Source organism: Mobula hypostoma, chromosome 17 (genome assembly GCF_963921235.1).
Source record: "Mobula hypostoma chromosome 17, sMobHyp1.1, whole genome shotgun sequence".
Classification (NCBI taxonomy): Eukaryota; Metazoa; Chordata; class Chondrichthyes; order Myliobatiformes; family Myliobatidae; genus Mobula; species Mobula hypostoma.
The window spans coordinates 66,231,153-66,253,475 of record NC_086113.1 but is presented as its reverse complement, the minus strand read 5'-3'; the positions used below and the strand labels follow the sequence as shown (position 1 = coordinate 66,253,475).

Sequence of the window (22,323 nt, the reverse complement as noted above, 5' to 3'; positions counted from 1 at the left end):
GTCTGATGAAAGGGGGTGGTCTATACTGATATGGTCCAGGTCTGTCTGGGAGAAAGGGGGCGGGCTATACTGGATATGGTCTAAGTCTGTCTTAAGGGAAAGGGCAGGGTCCAACTGAAATGTGGTATGGCTCTACCTTGGGGGAAAGGGGGAGGGTTCTATCGGGGATATGGTCCAGGTCTGTCCAGGGGAGAAAGACGATGTTCTATCTGGGATATGGTCCGGGGAGGAAAGGGTATGGTCCCAGTCTGCCCGGTAATGGATGGTCTATCCATGAGACTGCCCTTGGGGAAAGGGCAGGGTCTATCCGGGATATGGTATGGGTCCATCCAGGGTGAAAGGGGAGGGTCTATTCAGAATACAGACCGGGTCAGGCTGGGTGGGGGCAGGGGGGTAGGGAAGGGAATTATCTATCTGGGATATGGTTTGGGAGGGAGAGAGGATATGGTCTATCTGGAATATGATATGGGGTAAAGGGGATGATCTATCCGAGATATAGTCAGGGGTGGGAAAGATGATATGGGCTAAATGGGATACGGTCTGGGGGTGGGAGGAGAGGATATGGTCTATCTGGGATATGATATAGGGGTAAAGGGGATGATCTATCTGGGATATGGTCAGGGGTGGGAAAGATGATATGGGCTAAATGGCATACGGTCTGGCGGGGGGAGAGGATATGGTCTATCTGGGATATGGTCGGGGGGGAGAGAGGATATGGTCTATCCGGGATACAGTCTTGGGAGAGAGGATATGATCTATCCGGGATACGGTCTGGAGGGGCGGGGGAAAGGATATACTCTATCCAGGATACGGTTGGGGGGAGGGAGAGGATACGGTCTATCCGGGATGCGGTCTGGGGGGGAGAGAGGATATGGTCTATCCGGGATGCGGTCTGGGGATGAGAGAGGATATGGTCTATCCGGGATACGGTCTGGGGAGAGAGGATATGATCTATCCGGGATATGGTCTGGGGGGTGGGGGGAGAGGATATGGTCTAGCTGGGATACGGTCTGGAGGGGCGGGGGAAAGGATATAGTCTATCCAGGATACGGTTGGGGGGAGGGAGAGGATACGGTCTATCCAGAATACGGTCTGGGGGGGAGAGAGGATATGGTCCATCCGGGATGCGATCTGGGGGGCAGGAGAGAGGATATGGTCTATCCGGGATACGGTCTGGGGTGGTGGAGAGGATATGGTCTATCAAGGATATGGTATGGGACTGCCCATAGGGAAAGGGCAGGTTCTATTCAGGATATGGTCCTAGAGGAAAGGGGATGGTCTATCCAGGATGTAGAACAAGTCGATCCAGAGGGAAAGAGATAGTCCATCCGGGATATGGTCCGAGAGAAAAAGGGAAAGGATGTCTGGGGTATAGTCCGACTGGGAAAGGGGGATTGTCTATCTAGGATATGGAACAGGTCTGGGCAGTGGGGAAAGGGGAAGGTCTATCCGGCTTATGGTCCAAGATGAAAGAGCAAGGTCCAACTGGGATATGGTGCAGGTCTGTCCAGAAGAGATGGTCTATCCAGGATATGGTGCGGGACTGTTCGTGGGGAAAGAGCAATGTATATCTGGGATATGGCATGGGTCTGTCTGGGGGAAAAGGGGAGGGACTATCCTTTGTACAGTTTGGGTCTGTCCAAGGGTAAAGGGAATGGTCTATCTGGGATATTATAGGTGTATCCGGGATATGGCCCAAGTGGAAAAGGGGAAAGTCCATCCAGGACAGGGAATGGGTCTGAACAGGGAGGATTTATCCAGGATATGGCCGGGTCCACCTGGGAGAACGTCTATCAGTGATTTGGGATAGGTCTGTCTGAGGCAGGGTGGGAGGGGGGGAGGGAAGGGTCTAGATCGAGGATATATTCTGTGTCGGTCCAGGAGAGGATGGTCCATCTGGGATATGGTATGGTTCTGTCCAGTGGGAACAGGGCATGGTCTAGGTCTGTCCAGAAGTGGATGGTCCAGCCAGGTGTATCCGGGAGGAAGGGGTGTCTATCCGGAGTGGGGATGGGCGTGTCTATCCGAGGGAGACAGGGAGGATCTATCCTGGGGGAGGGGAGTGTCTATCCGAGGGGTGGATAGAGACGATCTATCCTGGGGGAAGAGGAGTGTCTATCGAGGGGGGGTGATAGGGAGGATCTATCCTGGGGGAAGGGGAGGATCTATCCTGGGGGAAGGGGAGTGTCTATCTATCGGGGGGGGGGGATAGGGAGGACCTATCCTGGGGGAGGGGAGGATCTATCCTGGGGAAGGGGAGGATCTATCCTGGGGGAAGGGGAGTGTCTATCTATCGGGGGAGGGGGATAGGGAGGACCTATCCTGGGGGAAGGGGAGGATCTATCCTGGGGGAAGGGGAGTGTCTATCTATCGGGGGGGGATAGGGAGGACCTATCCTGGGGGAAGGGGAGGATCTATCCTGGGGGAAGGGGAGTGTCTATCTATCGGGGGGGGGATAGGGAGGATCTATCCTGGGGAAGGGGAGGATCTATCCTGGGGGAAGGGGAGTGTCTATCGGGAGGGGGGATAGGGAGGTTCTATCCTGGGGGAAGGGGTGAGTCTATCCGAGGGGGGATAGGGAGGTTCTATCCTGGGGAAGGGGAGGATCTATCCTGGGGGAAGGGGAGTGTCTATCGGGGGGGGGATAGGGAGGATCTATCCTGGGGGAAGGGGTGAGTCTATCCGAGGGGGGATAGGGAGGATCTATCCTGGGGGAAGGGGTGAGTCTGTCGGAGGGGGATAGGGAGGATCTATCCTGGGGAAGGGGAGGATCTATCCTGGGGGAAGGGGTGAGTCTGTCGGAGGGGGATAGGGAGGATCTATCCTGGGGAAGGGGAGGATCTATGCTGGGGGAAGGGGAGTGTCAATCGGCGGGGGGGATAGGGAGGATCTATCCTGGGGGAAGGGGAGTGTCTATCGGCAGGGGGGGGATAGGGAGGATATATCCTGGGGGAGGGGACGATCTATCCTGGGGGAAGGGGTGAGTCTGTCGGAGGGGGATAGGGAGGATCTATCCTGGGGAAGGGGAGGATCTATCCTGGGGGAAGGGGAGTGTCTATCGGCGGGGGGGGGGATAGGGAGGATATATCCTGGGGGAGGGGGATCTATCCTGGGGGGAGGGGAGGATCTATCCTGGGGAAGGGGAGTATCTATCCTGGGGGAGGGGGTGAGTCTATCCGAGGGGGGATAGGGAGATCTATCCTGGGGAAGGGGAGGATCTATCCTGGGGGAAGGGGAGTGTCTATCAGGGGGGGGATAGGGAGGATCTATCCTGGGGGAGGGGAGTGTCTATCCGAGGGGAGGGGAGTGTCTATCCGAGGGGAGGGGGATCTATCCTGGGGGGAGGGGTGAGTCTGTCGGAGGGGGATAGGGAGGATCTATCCTGGGGAAGGGGAGGATCTATCCTGGGGGAAGGGGAGTGTCTATCGGCGGGGGGGATAGGGAGGATATATCCTGGGGGAGGGGAGTGTCTATCGGGGGGGGGATAGGGAGGATCTACCCTGGGGGAGGGGAGTGTCTATCCGAGGGGAGGGGAGTATCTATCCGAGGGGAGGGGGATCTATCCTGGGGGGAGGGGTGAGTCTGTCGGAGGGGGATAGGGAGGATCTATCCTGGGGAAGGGGAGGATCTATCCTGGGGGAAGGGGAGTGTCTATCGGCGGGGGGGATAGGGAGGATCTATCCTGGGGGAGGGGAGTGTCTATCGGGGGGGGGGATAGGGAGGATCTACCCTGGGGGAGGGGAGTATCTATCCGAGGGGAGGGGGATCTATCCTGGGGGAAGGGGTGAGTCTGTCGGAGGGGGATAGGGAGGATCTATCCTGGGGAAGGGGAGGATCTATCCTGGGGGAAGGGGAGTGTCTATCGGCGGGGGGGATAGGGAGGATCTATCCTGGGGGAGGGGAGTGTCTATCGGGGGGGGGGATAGGGAGGATCTACCCTGGGGGAGGGGAGTATCTATCCGAGGGGAGGGGGATCTATCCTGGGGGAAGGGGTGAGTCTGTCGGAGGGGGATAGGGAGGATCTATCCTGGGGAAGGGGAGGATCTATCCTGGGGGAGGGGAGTGTCTATCCGACGGGAGGGGGATCCATCCTGGGGGGAGGGGAGGATCTATCCTGGGGGAGGGGGTGAGTCTATCCGAGGGGGGATAGGGAGGATCTATCCCGGGGGAAGGGGTGAGTCTGTCCGGGATGCGGACTGGGCCCGCCAGCCACTGGAGTGCCGCCACGTCCCTTCCTTTGCTCTGTCGGCGATGACGTGACGCGGACTAGCCGACTGGTGACGCTCATGTTGTCCGTGCTCTTTCCCTTCCGCCGGCGAGCGGAACCCTTGTACTGTCGCGGGGCGATTATCGCTGTGACACCACAGCCCGGTGGCGGTAGGGGTGGTGCGATGGCGGCCGATGGGGAGCAGCCGGGTCGCCGGCCTCTGCTCCCGATGAGTGCGGAGGTAGTGGACTCCAACCCATACAGGTGACAGTGCAGGGCATCCCATTCTGACTGTGGTGATTGGGGGAGTAAATGGTGGGAAGGATGTATGAGCGAAGACGGTGGGTTTCATGCGGAGAGCAGAGGAAGGTGGGTGTGGGGAGAATGAACGGAGGTGGAATGATGCTGGCAGTGGGATTGTGCTGGGACTGAGGTGCCATCTGTTTTATAAAGCTGGCTGCTTTTACAGAGTTGCTGTTTGGTGACAGCGCCGTGTCCAGGACAGTTTGCTGGCAGTGAGAGTCCGAGAGTTTAGGCAGAGACATAAGCGCGCCCCCCCCCCACCTTATTTCAGCTTGGAGGGCCAGAGTTAGGGATTCAATTCCAGCGTCATCTGTAAGGAATTTGTTGTCCCTCCCCGTGGAGTGTGTGGGTTTTCTCCGGGTGCTGAGAATGGGATGTAATATAAAGTAACAGTATTGAGGGGAAAGTTTTCAAATAGTAGCAGTAGATGATGTGTAGTTGAAACTGGGAAAGGCTGTAATTATGTGCAAAAGACTGCAGGTAGATGCTGAAATATACAAGGAGTGATCACAGACCTTAAAATGGTTGTAGATGTTTCCTGACAGCTGCGGAGGAAAAACGCAGGAGAGTAGAAGTGAGAAGCAGGTGGAGATCAGTAGACCTTGTGCGAGTCAATAATGGCAATGAGAATATGTTTAGGAAGAGCTTGAAAGAAAACGTACAAACCAAAGCATTTTTATCTTTTTCCTGTTTTTTTTGTTAATTAGTTGCAAGGGAGAGCAGAAAAAGTGTTGTGAGGCATAATGGGCGGGGTTTTCTGGAAGGTCTGATATCATCGCAAGAAACAAAAGAAGGGCATCACAATATATACATGTACTCTGTCTATTAAATCCCCGATAATCCCCTGGCCTTGTTGCATTAACCACGGAAATGGTCCTAAGTATTTTGTGTACTGTTGTGAGGAGGGGGGACGACGACCTACCTGGGGGAAGTAACACTGGCCACACGTCTGGCACTAAGTCTGTCCCTGTGGCTCAGAAGGGTAGGGAACTCAGAAGAGGATGGCAACAATAATAGGGGACTCCAAAGGGAGGCGAATGTTGTCCCCTTGTTCAAAAAAGATAGTAGGGATAGTCTGGGTAATTATAGACCAGTGAGCCTTATGTCTGGTGTGGGAAAGCTGTTGGAAAAGATTCTTAGAGATAGGATCTATGGGCATTTAGAGAATCATGGTCTGATCAGGGACAGTCAGCATGGCTTTGTGAAGGGCAGATCATGTCTAACAAGCCTGATAGAGTTCTTTGAGGAGGTGACCAGGCATATAGATGAGGGTAGTGCAGTGGTTGTGATCTATATGGATTTTAGTAAGGCATTTGACAAGGTTCCACACAGTAGGCTTATACAGAAAGTCAGAAGGCATGGGATCCAGGGAAGTTTGGCCAGGTGGCTTGCCTGCAGAAGGCAGAGGGTCATGGTGGAGGGAGTACATTTGGATTGGAGGATTGTGACTAGAGGTGTCCCACAGGATCTGTTCTGGGACCTCAACTTTTCGTGATTTTTATTAACGACCTGGATGTGGGGAGTAGAAGGGTGGGTTGGCAAGTTTGCAGACGACACATAGGTTGGTGGTGTTGTCGATAGTGTAGAGGATTGTCAAAGATTGCAGAGAGACATTGATAGGATGCCGGTGGGCGGAGAAGTGGCAGATGGAGTTCAACCCGGAGAAGTGTGAGGTGGTACACTTTGGAAGGACAAACTCCAAGGCAGGGTACAAAGTAAATGGCAGGATACTTGGTAGTGTGGAGGAGCAGAGGGATCTGGGGGTACATGTCCACAGATCCCTGAAAGTTGCCTCACAGCTGGATAGGGTAGTTAAGAAAGCTTATGGGGTGTTGGCTTTCATAAGTCGAGGGATAGAGTTTAAGAGTCGCGATGTAATGATGCAGCTCTGTAAAACTCTGGTTAGGCCACACTTGGAGTACTGTGTCCAGTTCTGGTCGCCTCACTATAGGAAGGATGTGAAAGCATTGGAAAGGGTACAGAGGAGATTTACCAGGATGCTGCCTGGTTTAGAGAGTATGCATTATGATCAAAGATTAAGGGAGCCAGGGCTTTACTCTTTGAAGAGAAGGAGGATGAGAGGAGATGTGATTGAGGTGTACAAGATAATAAGAGGAATAAATAGAGTGGATAGCCAGCGCCTCTTCCCCAGGGCACCACTGCTCAATACAAGAAGACATGGCTTTAAGGTAAGGGGTGGGAAGTTCAAGGGGGATATTAGAGGAAGGTTTTTTACTCAGAGAGTGGTTGGTGCGTGGAATGCATTGCCTGAGTCAGTGGTGGAGGCAGATACACTAGTGAAGTTTAAGAGACTACTAGACAGGTATATGGAGGAATCTAAGGTGGGGGGTTATATGGGAGGCAGGGTTTGAGAGTCGGCACAACATTGTGGGCCGAAGGGCCTGTACTGTGCTGTACTATTCTATGCTATATGCTCAAAGTTAGGGGAACAGATGGGTGATTCTGTGAATACATCAAAGAAACACTGATGGTCGTTTGCCTCCCAGGTGCCAGGGTTTGTGGTGTTTCTGAACACATCCACAACAACCTGAAAAGGGAAGGTGAGCAGCCAGAAGTCGTGGTACATATTGGTACCAACGACATGGGTAGAAAAAGGGAGATGGTCCTGGAAAACAAACTACAGGGAGTTGGGAAGGAAGCTGAGAGACAGGACCTCAAGGGTAGTAATCTCGGGATTGCTGCCTGTGCCACGCGATAGTGAGGATAGGAATAGAGTGAGGTGGCAGGTAAATGTGTGCCTGAAGAATTGGAATGGGGGCAGGGATTCAGATTTCTGAATAATTGGGACCTCTTCTGGGGCAGGGACGGGTTGCACTTGAATCCGAGGAAGACCAATATTCTTGCCGGCTGAGCTGTTGGGAGTGGTTTAAACTAATATGGCAGGGGGATGGGAAACAGGATGATAGAGCTGAGGATGAGCCAGCAGGTTACAAGTAGATGAGGGGTGTAACATGAATGTTAGGAAGGACAAGCCAATGACTGGGTACAAATGCACAGAGTGGAGTTGAATTGTACCACAGAGGCAAAATTCAAAAAGCAAAGAAAGCAGGACTGAGGGTGTTGTACTGTACTTAAATGTGCGTAGCATTCAGAATGAAGTGGACAAACTCGTGGTGCAGTTACAGATTGGTCGGTGTGACATTGTGGTCATCACTGAGTAATGGCTGATAGTTGGGAGCTTAACATCAAACGATATACTTTGTATTGAAAGGACACCAGGAAGGCAAAGGTGGTGGTGTGGCTCTGTTGGTAATAGATGGAATTACATCTTTAGAAAGAGGGTGGAATTAAGAAACATGGGAATTATGTAGCCAAGATGTGGGGTTGAGATTGCAAAGGGTGATAGAAAAGGCATGTGATAAGGATAATGACACAATTGTAATGGGGGACTTGAATATGCAAGAAGATTGGGAAAATCAAGTTGGTGTCAGATCGTAAGAGAGGGAATTTGTTGAATGCTTATGAGGTGGCTTTTTAGAACAGCTTGTGCTTGAGCCTACTCAGGGAAAGGCTATCTTAGATTGGGTGTTGTGTAATAACCCAGATCTTATTAGGGAGCTAATGTAAAAGACCACTACTTTTCACATTGTTTGCCAATGATTTGGATAAGGGAATTGATGGCTTTGTTGCAAAGTTTGCGGATGATAAGAAGATAGGTGGAGGGGTAGGTAGTACTGAGGAAGCAATACGATTGCAGAAGGACTTAGATTGCAAGAATGGGCAAAATGATGGAGTAGAGTGTTGGGAAATGTACGGTAATGCATTTTTGTTAAAGGAACAATAGGGCCGACTATTGCCTTCATGGGGAGAAGGTTCAAATATCAGAGGTGCAGAGGGACTTTGGAGTCCATGTGCAGGACTTCCAGAAGGTTGATTTACATGTTGAGTCTGTGGTGAAGAAGGCAAATGTTAGCATTTATTTCAAGGGGGATAGAATATAAAAGCGAGGAGATAATGCTGAAGCTTTGTAAGACACTAATCAGGCCGCTCTTGGAGTACTGTCAACAGTTTTGGGCCCCATATCTCAGAAAGGATGTGTTATTGGAGAGAGTCCAGAGGAGGTTCGCAAGGATGATTCGGTGAATGAAGGGGTTAACATATGAGAAGCGTTTGGCAGCTTTGGGCCTGTACTCACTGGAATTTAGAAGAATGTGTGGGGATCTCATTGAAACCTATCGAATGTTGAAAGGACTAGATAGGGTGGATATGGTGGGGGTGTCCAGAACTAGAGGGCACAACCTCAAAATTGATGGGTGACCTTTTAGAACAGAGGTAAGGAGGAATTTTTTTAGCCAGGGAGTAGTGAATCTGTGGTATGCTCTGTCACAGACTGTGCTGGAGGCAATTCCATGGGTTTATTTAAGGCAAAAGTTGATGTTTCCTGATTGGTCAGGGCATCAAAGTATATGGCAAGAAAACAGATGTATGGGGTTAAGTGGGATCCTGGATCTGCCATGATGGAATGGCCTAATTCTGTTTCTATGTCTTGTGGTCTATACTTATACAAATTACACAACAGGGAAATTGGGTCAGGGGTCATAGCTGGAGACCCATTCTCTTTAGGTGAGTGTTTAACAACAGTTATTATTTACCTACATTATGTGGCATTCACTGGAATTCATTTAGTTTTTTGCTGCATCAAGCAAAAATATCACGCAATTGCTTCGAAATACTGCTTTATGCCAGCAGTTAGTGTTCAGAGTTAAGATTCTTTGTTTCACTTCACAATCCTCTTTCAGTATGGGTATTTCCCATCCAATCAAATCATTCTAATGTGATATACTATACTTGCAAAGTTTTGTTCCTCTCCGCTCTCACCCTATCCCCACAGGAATTATCTATGAATACTGAACTATTAGTGTGGGTTTGCTGTTCGGGTCATAGGGTATCATGAGACAACCCCTTGAGGTAGCTCAGGCACAATGGAATGAATGGCTTAAAGGTTCTTTGATTCTGTATGACTGATCGCAACGAACATTTCCAAAACCCGATTCATTGAAGACTGAGGGACAGACAACAGTTCAGTTAGTGATGACTGTTTTTGTCAATGTGCTGCCATGCATTCTGATTGGTCAGGGTTCTGCATTCTGCACAGTTAACTATACTAAATGTTTACAAACAGTCAGAGGCCTTCCTGTTTGAATAACTTCATTTCTCTTTGATATATCAACCCTTTACACAAAATATTCCCCAGTACCTTGTCAAAAAGTTGAAGTGCTGCTCAAGTTTTTTTTCTTGCTACTATGGTCTACAATACGAAGATTTTAATAATAAATATTTTCCACAACTTTTCTTTATTTGTAACTGTTTCTTAACTGGTCTTTAGCAATAGTGAACAAAATCATGACTGATGGCCACTAAAGTGGGAACCCTGAAGAAACTCGGGTACTACTTGAGAATGGTGATGAAAGTTTGTGCTACGTTTCACTTGTTTCATTATTTTTCTATTTAATTTAGCCGGCTAATGGCTCTGAAGAGAATGGGCATTGTTGAAGATTATGAGGTGAGGTGGATTTGTAAATGTCATCATGTTGCTTTTGGATGTTTTGACTAAAATGATGTCTGACTGGCATTCTCTGAAAACAGAAAATCCGTCAGTTTGCAGTGGCAGTCGTGGGTGTTGGTGGCGTTGGCAGTGTGACGGCTGAAATGTTGACAAGATGTGGCATTGGTAAGGTAATGCAAGCTTTCTTTCTTTTGATCTTCATCCTGTGACCACAGAGGGAAAAGGCTGACAGACCATTCTGTATAAATTAAAGAAGCAGGAACTGGCCACGGTCGGGCATTGCTGTGTTTGGCCTTACTCAGGCATTTAATGCAACCATTCTCAATCTGTTTCAAAATCGATCTTCCTCACCTTTGAGAATGAGCAATGACTACACATCCACAGATCCTCTGGTTTAGGGAAAACCAAATATTACCAGTACAGTGTACAAAGAAATTTGCCCTCAACCTGATTCTGAATGGCTGAATACAAGTTAAGCAGAAGACAATTGTGTTCTTTAAAATGTTTGCATATTTTGAGGTCATGATATGATACTGCTTTTTAGGAGATAAATGTATATTTGTTTGAAGAAGTTTCACTGAGTTCTTAGTAATAAAATGATGATTTATTAGCACTCAATTAACAGTACACTGTGCATTATGAAAGAAAAGCATTTGGAGGATCTGAACCCAGTTTTGTTCCAGTGTGAAAGTATCACCACCTTTTCCCCTACCTCAGCAAGTTCTTTCCTTGCAGATTCTTATCCAGCTCTTACCTGAATTCTGGGATTGAATCTACCTCCAATAATTTCCCCAGTGGCCCCATTTCACATTTGGTTCTTTAACCAGTCACCTCTATTTTGTGTCCTTGTTCTGGAACAACAGTTTCTGACTGTCTATACCTTCCACAGTTTTAAATCTCTCACAAGCTCTTCTCTGCTCCAAGGAGAACAATGGTGTTTCTCCAGTCTACAGAACTAATGCCTCTCATCTTAGGAATCAACTTTGGTAAAATTCTTCTGCATCCTCTCTAAACCTTTTACATATTTCCTAAAGCGTGATGGCAAGAACAGGGCACAATGCTTAGATGTGGCCAAACTAGTGTTAGAGCTACTTCAAATCATGGCAACGACTAATTATTTCCAACTTGGTATCAAATGTGATCTCAGTGAACAGCTGCAGAAACCTCATCCATCTTTATGAACGTCTGGATAATATTCCAGTGTACTCCAAGATGGCCTCCCTCATTATACCTTCTAAATTTGTCATCACAATCTTGTCCTGTGAGCTGAGTTGTACCTGTTCCCATTTACTCTTTAACCCTGTTCTTTCTGATCATTTTGGTTTAAGTTTAAGAATATCACAAATGTAATTGCTTCACTACAGATTGCCATGCCTTCAGTGATAGAGTTTCCTCTCCTCCTTATTTCCTCCTTTTAAGATGCTCCTTAAAACTGCTTTGACCAAACTTTTGGACATCTACTATCTCCCAGTGTGGCTTAGTGCTTTTTTTTGGTAACTGCTATGAAACATCATCTTTAGTTTCACTATGTGAAGGTTGTGTTGTATATATTAAACATAAGTGGAATATATTTCACTAATCACCCAGAAAAAAATCACTGACAATAACAACTCCCGTAAGCCATGTTGACACCCATTTGTACTGGTTGCTTTAATGCTCGTGTACATGGGAGTGGAGCAGTTACTTAATAATCATCATTCAATATTAACCATTGACCTGATACGGTGACAGCCTGGAAATTTACATCTGGTCTATTAACTTGCTGGAGTATAGCATTACACGCCTTGATCTGAGGAGCCTGTAACTAGATTTTTGGAGGGGTTTGAGTAAATTCAGTCATTGATTACTTTACTTTTGCAATTTGCAGCTTTTGCTATTTGATTATGACAAAGTGGAACTGGCCAATATGAACCGACTGTTCTTCCAGCCTCACCAGGCTGGACTAAGCAAAGTGGAAGCAGCAAAGTGCACTCTGAGGTAAAGCTCTGCACGGTTATCACTACGGGCTTGTCAGCTGAACGAGTGGCAAGTCAGATACAGTGTGGGGAAACTGTGACTCATCCACTTCAGCAGCAAAATAGAAGCCTATTATCTAAATGGTGATAGAGAGCAGAGAATGTGGGTGACGTGGTGCATAAAAGAGTTAACATGTAGTTACAGCAATTAACAAGTAAAGTTAATTACAGTTTGCTACTGGAGCAACTGAATGCAAAATTAGGATGTGATGCTTTAGTTAAGGTACCAGTCAGACATCATCTGAATGATGTGGGCAGTATTGGTCTCCATATGTTAGGATGTACATGCATTTCAGAAGGCTTACACAACTAATTATCTGCAACGGACAGGTTGTCTTTAAGGAAAGGTTGGACAAGCTAGAATTGTATTGGCTGGTGTTCATTAGAGAGAGGGAGATTTGCTTGTAAAACAAGATCCCGAGAAGACTTGTTGGGGGCCAGGGAGATGTAGAAGGGACGTTACTATTTGTCAAAGAATCTGGAACTAGTGGTTTGAAAATAAGGGGTTACCTCTTTAAGATGGAGATGAGGCAAGGAAGTCTCCCAAGGGTGGTGGAAGCAGAGTCTTTGACATTTTAGTACAAAGGTGGGCGAATACTTGATGGGTAAGGGACTGGGGAACCAATGGAATTCTCCACAATAGTCCATTCCTGAAAATATTTATAAAACAAAGAAAATAAGACTTAATAATATAATGATCCAGCATGGTCACAGGTCCTACTGGCCCATGGAGCCTGTGCCACTCCATTATGCACGGCCAATTAACCTACTACTACTGATGCCTTTGGAATGTGACACGAGAACACACAGACAGATACGGAATTGAACCTGGGCCGCTGGCACTACAGTAGCATTCTGCCAACAGCTACACTACGGTGCCATCTTCCAGACAGTAAAGACATCAAGGGCAATAGGGAGAGGATGGGAATATGATACTGAGACAGAATCATCTGTGATTGTGTCTAATGGCAGAGCACGGTTGAATGATACACTCCTGCTAATTTGTATGTATAATAAGGTCACTAATGTTTTTACACAATCTATCAGGAACTGAATGTCGATTTCCTGTCTTTGAATTTACAGGAACATTAATCCTGATGTTGAGTTTGAAGTTCATAACTACAATATTACAACAATGAACAACTTTCAGCATTTCATGGATCGAATCAGGTTAGGTTTGTGACTAATAATAGACATTTTGCTTCTCTCTCCATGGAAGGTGACTGTGCTACTGACTATTTATAGCTCTTTCTCTGCTTGTTTCAGATATATCTTCAAACACTGTTTGGCCACTCCAGAGAGTTTCCATTTTCAGAGAAGGGCATAACTATAGTCAAACAATAAGTACATGGTGTCCAATGGGGACATGGGTGGAAATTCTTTACTAGTGTTGAGTTTGTTTCCACCAGGTTGATTAAAACAAAAGGACGTTAAACAGAGACTAAAAAGGCACTTGAGAATGTAGGGAACAGAGTAAATGAAATCAACGGGAAACTTGTGGAACATAACGACACATCAATGTTTTCACTAGGTGAGGCTTAAATAAGAAAACTTAATTAGAAGATAGGGTACCGGCCTTTTTAACCAGAATATGTAGAAATTTCTTTTCAGGGGGTAGCGAATCTCTGGAAGTCCCTTCCCTAAAAAGTTCTGGAGGCTAAGTGAAGGTTTATAAACATAAGAGATTGAAGAACATGGAGATCTGGCGCATTGGAGGAATTGAAGTCTGTATAGATTGGACATTATCATATTGAATGGAGGGACAGGATCGAGGGGACTGGCAATCTGTTCCTGCTACTTTCTTCTGCTTGTAAATGCCAGTTGGGCCAAATTTTTCATGCAAAATACCATATGCCTTTTTGGAAAAGATCTAACCCCTCTTGAATAGCCCTTAGAGGTCTCTTGGATTAGTACATGGAGTAAATTTACATTCTGACACATTTAACTTTGGTTCTTTAATTTCAAAGAGCATTAAAGCACTTGGGATTCAATTGAGGGTTAGCAGGGTAGATGCAGGGATGATACCTCTCAGACTGGTGGTGAGTCTTGGGAATTCTGTGCTCAAGATGCTGTAGCAGCTCAGACACCGAGAATATTCAGTGCTGATGCCCACAGATTTCTGGATATTTAGGAAATTGTGCAGGGAAGAGATCAGCGTATGAGCAGACCAGGTGATTTGCATGACTAAGTGGAGCTGTGACTGTTGCATACAGTGCAGATATGAGGGCTGAATGCTTTTACTTGGGTTCTTTTTAGGATTTCACTTTCTGTTTCAGAGGAACCGCCAGTTTGGCACAGATCTCGCCAATAAGGTAAGATGCTGATCTCACTCAGTCCCTGACAAAGGATACTAACTCGACACTGTCTTAATTCTAATTAGGAATGGTGGGTTAAGTAAAGGGAAGCCTGTGGATCTGGTACTGAGCTGTGTCGACAACTTTGAAGCCCGTATGACAATAAACACTGTGAGTTCATATTATTTAATCCAAGATTCCTAGTGCCACTGAAACAGTAGTTTCATTCTGTCAACTGAAGTTAATGACTTGCTTTAAGACAGTGTTTGAAGATTTCCTCATTTTGTCTAGGCTTGCAATGAGCTTGCTCAGGTGTGGATGGAGTCTGGGGTCAGTGAAAATGCAGTCTCGGGACATATACAGCTTCTCATTCCAGGAGAAACGGCCTGTTTTGCGGTAAGTCAGTGTTGTTCATCACATTGCTTTTCATTATTGCAAATAAGTCCTTGGATTGCAGAATTTACTGGCTTCCTAGACATAAGGCTATACTGAGCTTCTGCAAAGGAAATGCTGCATCTGTTAATCGAGACACAAGGGTCTGCAGGAAACAGTGGTAGTGCCATTCAGTGTCAGGTGCAGTGTGAGTTGTTAAAATGCTGGTTGCCTGGGGTGAGAGGAATTGCGGCCCATGCGTGAAGGTTACTGTTCATATCTAGATTGTGCTGGTGACTGGTCTTTGTCATGCCTGGCATTTGCTCCTTTTGCAGTGTGCACCCCCACTTGTCGTGGCTGCGAAGATTGATGAGAAGACGCTGAAACGTGAGGGGGTCTGTGCAGCCAGTCTCCCCACCACCATGGCAGTGGTGGCAGGCCTTCTTGTACAGAATGTCCTGAAGTAAGTAAGTAATGAGTAGCTTTTCTTGCTCTAACACAACAGCATGTTAATTACTGCAGTGGTTCCCAACCACCGGGCCGCGAGGAAACGATATGATTTGGTGATACGAAACGATACGAGTCAGCTGCACCTTTCCTCATTCCCTGTCACGCACTGTTGAACTTGAACATAGGGTTGCCAACTGTCCCGTATTAGCCGGGACATCCCGTATATTAGGCTAAATTGGTTTGTCCCCCTGCTAAGGTACAACGTTCCTATGAAACCGTTCGTAAGCCGAAATGGCGTAAAATGAAGAAGCAATTACCATTAATTTATACAGGAAAAATTTTCGAGCGTTCCCAGACCCAAAAAATAGACTACCAAATCATACCAAATAACACACAAAACCTAAAATAACACTCATATATAGTAAAAGCAGGAATGATATGATAAATACACAGCCTATATAAAGTAGAAATAATGTATGCACAGTAATTACACTGAACAGAATCGGGAAGATTACGCCAAAACTAATTTGTAGGGAAAAAAAATGGGCACGTACACGCATGCGCACACAGGTGCCCGCGCAAGGCTTCATGATCATGGTAGTAATTCTCGGGGTAAACACAAGTGTCCCGTATTCGACTGCTACTTTATTTGGGAGTGAGAAAGTTGGCAACCCTACTTGAACACCACCAGCACCCCCGCGGTGCAAAAAAGGTAGGGGACACCTGAATTACTGGCATCAAACACGACTCAAACAATGAAATTCAGCTCAATCTGAAAGTTTGTCCTCCAGTTGTTTAATGAGTTACTTGTTTTTTTTCTTTCCTCTTACCTTTCCAAGGTACCTTTTGGGCTTTGGTTCTGTGAGTTATTATCTGGGTTACAATGCAATGCAAGATTTTTTCCCAACAATGATGATGAAGCCAAATCCAAACTGTGATGATCAAATTTGCAGACTCCGCCAGAAAGAGTACAAGGTGAGCCTCACTCGAGTAATAGAGCACTTACTACCCAAGGAAAGTAAGACACACTTTCACTTCAATGGCAACTTTTGGGACTTAAGGCCATTCCAAACATATTATAGCTAATTAATTTCTCAGTAATTTGCATATGTCAATCTCCTGAACAACATGATAGTGACCAAATAATGTTTGGGAATAGTTGAGGGATACAAACCAGTCAAAACACAACGGAAAGTATCCCTGCCGTGCCTCGAAATCCAGCACCTTGGAGCAAAGAAGCCTAAGCAAGCAACAAACAAGAAATTGAAGGAACTAAGCAGGTCAGACAGCATCCAAGGAAAGAAATGGACAGTAAGTCCTAGAACATTATAGCACAGAAACAGGCCCTTTGGCCAATCTAGTACGTGCCAAACTATTAATTTACATCCCACCAACCTGCACCCGGACTCCGCCACAGCCCTCCATCCCCCTCCTATCCATGTCTCTATCCAAATTTCTCTTAAATGTTGAAATCAGACCCCCATCTACCTGCTGGCAGCTCATTCCACACTCTCACCATCCCCTGAGTGAAGGGATTCCTCTTCATGTTCCTCTTAAACATTTCACCTTTCATCCTTAACCCATGACCTCTAGTTTTAGTCTCACCCAGCCTCAGTGGAAAGTCTGCTTGCATTTACCCAATCTATACCCCTCAATTTTTTATACCTCTTGCAACTCGTGTATAGCTAAGGACATTTTAAATCTCTCTGCTAGGGCCCCTCTGGTTAGGAGCCTCTTAGTGAGGAGTAATAACTAAACTTGGTGGTGTGGGTCCTGAGGCTCTTGTATCTCCTTCCTGATGGTAGCTGCAAGAAGAGAACATGGCCTAGGTTGGTGGGGATCCTTGATGATGGATGCTGCTTTCCTGCGACATCGCTCACTCTTTGTAGATGTGCTTAATGGTGGGGAAGGCTTTACCCATGATGGACTGGGCCGTACGCACTACTTGTAGGTTTTGAAATGTTTGGAGCCGGAAAAGGTTAAGAGATGGTAAAAGGCTGGAAGGGGGAGCCCAAGAGCAAGGAGAGGGGTGAAGATGGGGTGAGGGCACCTTATAAAGAATTAGATGCAGATGAAGGGTTCAACATCATGGTGGCCCTGAAACCATGCACAAAATGCTGGAGGAACTCGGCAGGCTACGCAGCATCTATGTTAGAGTAAATAGTCGACATTTCGGGCTGAGCCCCTTCACCAGGTCCTGATGAAGGCAGCAGCTGCAGAGAAGGCCACTAGTGAATGGTGGAAAATAGAATTGGTATAAGTGGATACTTGATGTCGATGGGCTGAGAGGCCAATTGCAGAGCTGTTTATATATCTTTGTGAACCTGGGGGTATTTTATGTCCAGCAGAGGGCAGAATGTCCTTGATTTCATATTTCATCCAACAGCTGAGAGAGTGCAACTCTTTACTGCACTGGATTGTCAGCCCTGGTCTGAGTGCTGAGGTCTCTGGAAAGGGATCGCTGGAGTTAGAGTGGGACCCAGTGAGCCATGAGTGGCACGTGGGATTCTGTAATAAACAAAAATCATTCAGACTCGCCTATCCATAGCAGCACATTGTTCATTACTTAATCTAATTCAGGGATCCACTGCATTATGGCTAAGGTGGGTTTTTTTCATCATTTTATTGGGAGGATGTGGCCATTTGATCCAAAGACACTCAAACAAAAGTTGCTCAATGGACAACCATTCTGCTGTCCTTTGGCAGTGCAAACAGAACTGGTATGCTTTTATCATACTCCTGAAGACTGGGTATTGAGTGATCCCCATCCTAGTCCCAGACACCATGTAAACCCACTCTATTGATGGCAGTCACTACAGCTGCTAAACAAATGCACTTTTCAGTAGAAAATATCACAATGCATTTAAGGGAGCATTATCAAAAAAATTCACATTAATTCACACATGAGGAATTTGGACAGGTAACTGGCAAGACTGGGTTTCCTCGTGTAAAATTGCCACAGATGAACAGGTAAAAGGTAAATGGGGAATTCCACAGTGTAAGGTCCTTTGCTAACAGAGGCACACTGTTTGAAAACTTGGGGGTGCGGCTCTGGTGTTGCAGATTACACACAAGAGATTTGAAACAAGCATGTCAATTTTAAACCTCATTTAACAGGGAGTCAGCTTAGGCCAAAAACAGCACTCAATGCTACTGGCAGCAGAGTTTTGGAAAAAAGACCTGTTTACATAGGATAAGAGGAGAGTCAGGTTGGTTAGAAACAGCATTAAAAAAATTGTCCATTATACCTTAGGGGAGCCCCCTCACCATCCCCTTTCCATTACCCTTTGTGGTGGTTGTCCATTTCCTGTTCTTTCATGGTCTTGTGCCACAAGGCACCAGAGTTGTTCACATGGCATCCTTGCATACAGACTTCTATTTGCCTGGGATTTGAAAGTGATGAATGGAAAAGTTGATATTTATTCTTTGCTCTCTCCACCATGCCTTGCAGGAAAAAGAAACAGAACAACCAAAGGACAAATTGGTGGAGGAGGAAGAACAGATAAAACATGAAAATAATGTTTGGGGTGAGATCGGATTTAATAATTCACCTCATTGATGTCAATGGAATTTTAGTATTTGTTCCAAAAGCCCAATGAGTTGTAGGTACCTCCCTGGGAGAGATTGGTGGGATAGATGAAAAACTCAAGCTTATCAAATGAATAGCAAGGACATAATTACCCCTCTGGTTTAAACAGTATGTTGTAGTGCAGAAAGCCTACTACTGAAAATAACCCATAACGGAAGATCAGTGGGTCTCAAGTGTAGGGTAAACAAGTAACACATTCTCAGTTTGGCTTTCCTTATGACCACAGTACTCCAGACCTCATTGAGCACCACCTCCGTCTTCCACGAAAGCCAGGATCACTGGCTAATCTCCCACTGCCTAGCCATTTTAGTATCACTTGTCATTCCTGCACCAACCTCTGTCCACCACCTTCTCTACTGCGAAGTCGAGGGCAGATGCAAATTAGAGGAACAATACCTCCTATCCACCTGGTCAGTCTCCAGCCTGACAACATGAACATAGATTTCACTAACTTTCAGAAACAACTTTCTTCCTAATCCTGCCAGTCCTAACCCTCCCCTCTTCTCTCATTCTGTTCACCGCCCATACATTCCTTTCTTTACTGTCTTCTGCATCTTCAACCCTCTCACTTCCACCTATCACCTGAAATGATTCTTCTCATTTCCACTCTCCCTCCCTAATCTGTATCAACCAAAATCCTGCCTGCTCTTGATCCACCTCTCTCCCCATCTTTTTATACTGGTTATCTCACCTCTTTCCAGTCCTGTTAAAGAGTCTCAACCTGAAATATCATCTGTCCACTTCCCTCCACGTGCTGCCTGACCCACTGAGTTCCTCCAGGCAGTGTCCAAGCTCAACAATCTTTAGCTGCTTTATCAGTGATTATCCTTCCATCAATAGGTCAGATGTTGGATGGCCAGTGTTCGCTGGTAGCTGGCACAGAAGTGTCACGCGCCTTCATCTCCAGCAGGACCTTGACATTCTACTGCACCACTGTTACCAAATCACCCAGCTCCTCTATCCCAGGAGTCACTATTGTTTCAATGGACCAGCCTTGAATGTACCTTCCCTACAAGAGTAGGTGAGCAGCTATGTCTCCTGCAGTGTGACTTTCCATCAGCAACATGGTACTCCTCTAATCAGTCTTTTCTGTAAGCACCCAGCATAACCTTATCTAGTTGTCTTACCTTGTTAAATTTCACCAGTTCATGATAGTTTTCCAACAGGGAGGTGAAGGTTGACAAATTGGAAGCCCAAATGTCACCACCTAAGCACAAGTAAGGCCACTCAGAAGTGGGGCCTGACAGGTTTAAAAAATTATAGCTAGGTGCCAGTGCAGCTCTTTGCCATCAGTTGGTGGGTCTGTGGGGAGTTTGTTAATTTGCAGCAACTCAGCAGCAAGCACCTTCCCCTTTCAGGAGTTTGGCACCCAGAACCAAGCACGTGTCAAAACTATGCTGATTGAGATAGTGGACGTCTGCAGAATGGGCTCCCCTTTGGCTGAACTGAAGGCAGGTTGGCTGCAGCAAACGGGCTGAGGTTGTGAAAGGTGCTGTGCAAAAATATAGGACTTGTCCTTTTGCAGGTATTGAGCTTGTTTCTGAGATCTCTGATGAGGAACTGAGAGCTGCTTCAGGCTGTATTCCAGACCTTCCAGAGGGAATCACAGTAGCTTACAGTGTGCCTATTAAGGTATGTTCATTTATTAATACTAAAATAATGCTGTGGAATCTCAAAAGAAATATTAAGGAAAATACACCTTAAGAACAATTTGTTTCGGTGACATCAGTGACCAAAATGCTGAAGAACACAAGAACTTTGCTATGAGGTTAGGCTGGTAGCTTGATGATGATCATGGCTTGCCTCCTCTTCAGTTTGACTGTCACCTCCACTGAGAGGTCAGACTTGCCCTCATATCTGATTTCATCTGCTGTTGCAGCCTCATCTGACTTGTATGATGTGAAGTTTGTTTTGCGATAGTACAGTGAAAAGAAACAGTTAAGTACCAAGAGGGCATATTTGGATGGTGAGGGTCCTGAGTGCTGGATGTCGCCTTGAGGCACTGCCTCTTAAAGATATTCTTGGTGGTTGGGAAGGTTGTGCCCTGAGTTTACAACCCTCTCCAGCCTCTTGCGATCCTGCAGCCTACTATGGAGTCTCCACTGCAACCAGTTGGAGTGCTGTCCACCGATCATCCATAGAAAACTGTGTTTCTGCTGACGTACCAAATCTCAAACATCTAACACGCTGATGTGCCTTTTCGGTGATTGCCCAGGATAGATCCACCAAGGACCCTCAATGACAACCGGTACTTTTTTTTTGTAATTTTATTTTTGCATTGAACTGTTCCTGCAGAACAACAAATTTCCCATTATATAAATTCCAACAGCCCTCCTTCAGCCCTTGCAAACTCAGTCAGCCACAGCTGTACCATCTACTGTACTCTTAACTTACACTAATTTATGCTCACTGACCTACAGATTCCTGGTTAAAAATCAGCTCAAATGCAATTATTGGTTTTTTTTTGTTTAACCAAGGGACTGCAGATGCTAGAAATCTTGAGCAACACGCACACGAAATGCTGGAGATCTTGACAAGTCAGGCAGTGTGTATAGACAGTCGCAGTTTCAGATCAAGTCCTGATGAAGGGCCTCAGCTCGATCTTGGCTACTTATTCCCCTCCATACATGCTGCCTGAATTCCTCCAGCACTTTGTGGGTATTCTTGTGTTGTAGTCCTCTTGTAACCAGAAGTTGTTGTAGCGACTGACTGCACTTTACTTCTCTGTACTCTTGCTAGACAGATAATACTAACATCACTGGAGATACAGTTCAAGAGACAGACGAGAGCCTGGAGGATCTCATGGCTGCAATGAAGCAGTTATAACTACTTGTCATTCACAGTCCAGTTGACCGAATAGTTTTTATGACCTAAACTACATTGGGTCTTATCTGACTCATGGTGTCCACAGCCAGCAGTGCTGGTGAATATAATTGTACTGTTTTAAAACCTGTCCTCTCTGAAATTTTATTGCTTTAGTGACTGTACTTCATTATCATTTTACATTCCCCCGGAAGCGATGTTGTAAATGTCAAGGGTATGTTTAAATAAACTGCAAACTTAAGTAACACAATGGCTGCAGTGGTTGTGAGAGTCAGAATACTATAGCACAAATAGTCCGTGCCATACTATTACTCTGTCTAGTCCCATGGACCTGCACCTGAAACTGCCCTCCATATCAAACTTTTCTTAAATATATAATTGAACCTGCATTCACCACTTCCAATGGCAGGTTGTTCCACATATGCACCACCCTCCTACTGAAGGGTTGGGGGGCGGGGGGAGAGCTTGGGTTAGTGCCATAAGGGACTCCTCAAACAACATCATTACAGGATTAAAATAAAAAGGTTTCACTTTGGATCCAACATCAAAAGCATAATTGGTAACAGGCTGAAGGATTGTTGCAGCAATGGCCAATGACACCTTCAGCATTAACAAGTCTCCAGGACTTTGTAGATGGTACAGTTCCTGAAGTTAATTTGAAAGGAGGCATTGAAAAAGCTGGATCTTGTCCTGACACAGATAAGTAAACTGAATGATACAAACGACTGTGGTTTCAATGCAAT

The 22,323-nt window shown here is 46.2% G+C and overlaps 1 protein-coding gene across 2 annotated transcripts; it reads left to right on the top strand.

Annotated features, from left to right (window-relative positions):
- The first annotated feature begins 4,203 nt into the window (after nt 1-4,203).
- On the top strand, nt 4,204-22,192 carry uba5 (ubiquitin-like modifier activating enzyme 5). 2 transcript variants are annotated; one of them, XM_063070069.1, is made up of 12 exons: nt 4,204-4,471; nt 9,989-10,034; nt 10,118-10,207; nt 11,905-12,014; nt 13,136-13,222; nt 14,433-14,517; nt 14,638-14,742; nt 15,054-15,181; nt 16,008-16,143; nt 18,620-18,695; nt 20,283-20,389; nt 21,501-22,192. In XM_063070069.1, exons 1-12 carry the CDS (start codon nt 4,287-4,289, stop codon nt 21,570-21,572), a joined length of 1,227 nt encoding a protein of 408 aa, XP_062926139.1. In that variant the 5' UTR covers nt 4,204-4,286; the 3' UTR covers nt 21,573-22,192. The 2 variants fall into 2 exon arrangements, with proteins under 2 accessions (XP_062926139.1, XP_062926138.1); XM_063070068.1 differs by having other exon boundaries at nt 4,208-4,471; nt 21,497-22,192.
- Nucleotides 22,193-22,323: the final 131 nt, after the last annotated feature.

Coding starts and splice junctions, on each gene's coding strand:
- uba5 (XM_063070068.1), top strand. CDS start 4,287: ATGTTGTCCGTGCTCTTTCCCTTCCGCCGGCGAGCGGAACCCTTGTAC. Junction 4,472..9,988: donor GTGGACTCCAACCCATACAG/GTGACAGTGCAG, acceptor TATTTAATTTAG/CCGGCTAATGGCTCTGAAGA. Junction 10,035..10,117: donor GCATTGTTGAAGATTATGAG/GTGAGGTGGATT, acceptor CTCTGAAAACAG/AAAATCCGTCAGTTTGCAGT.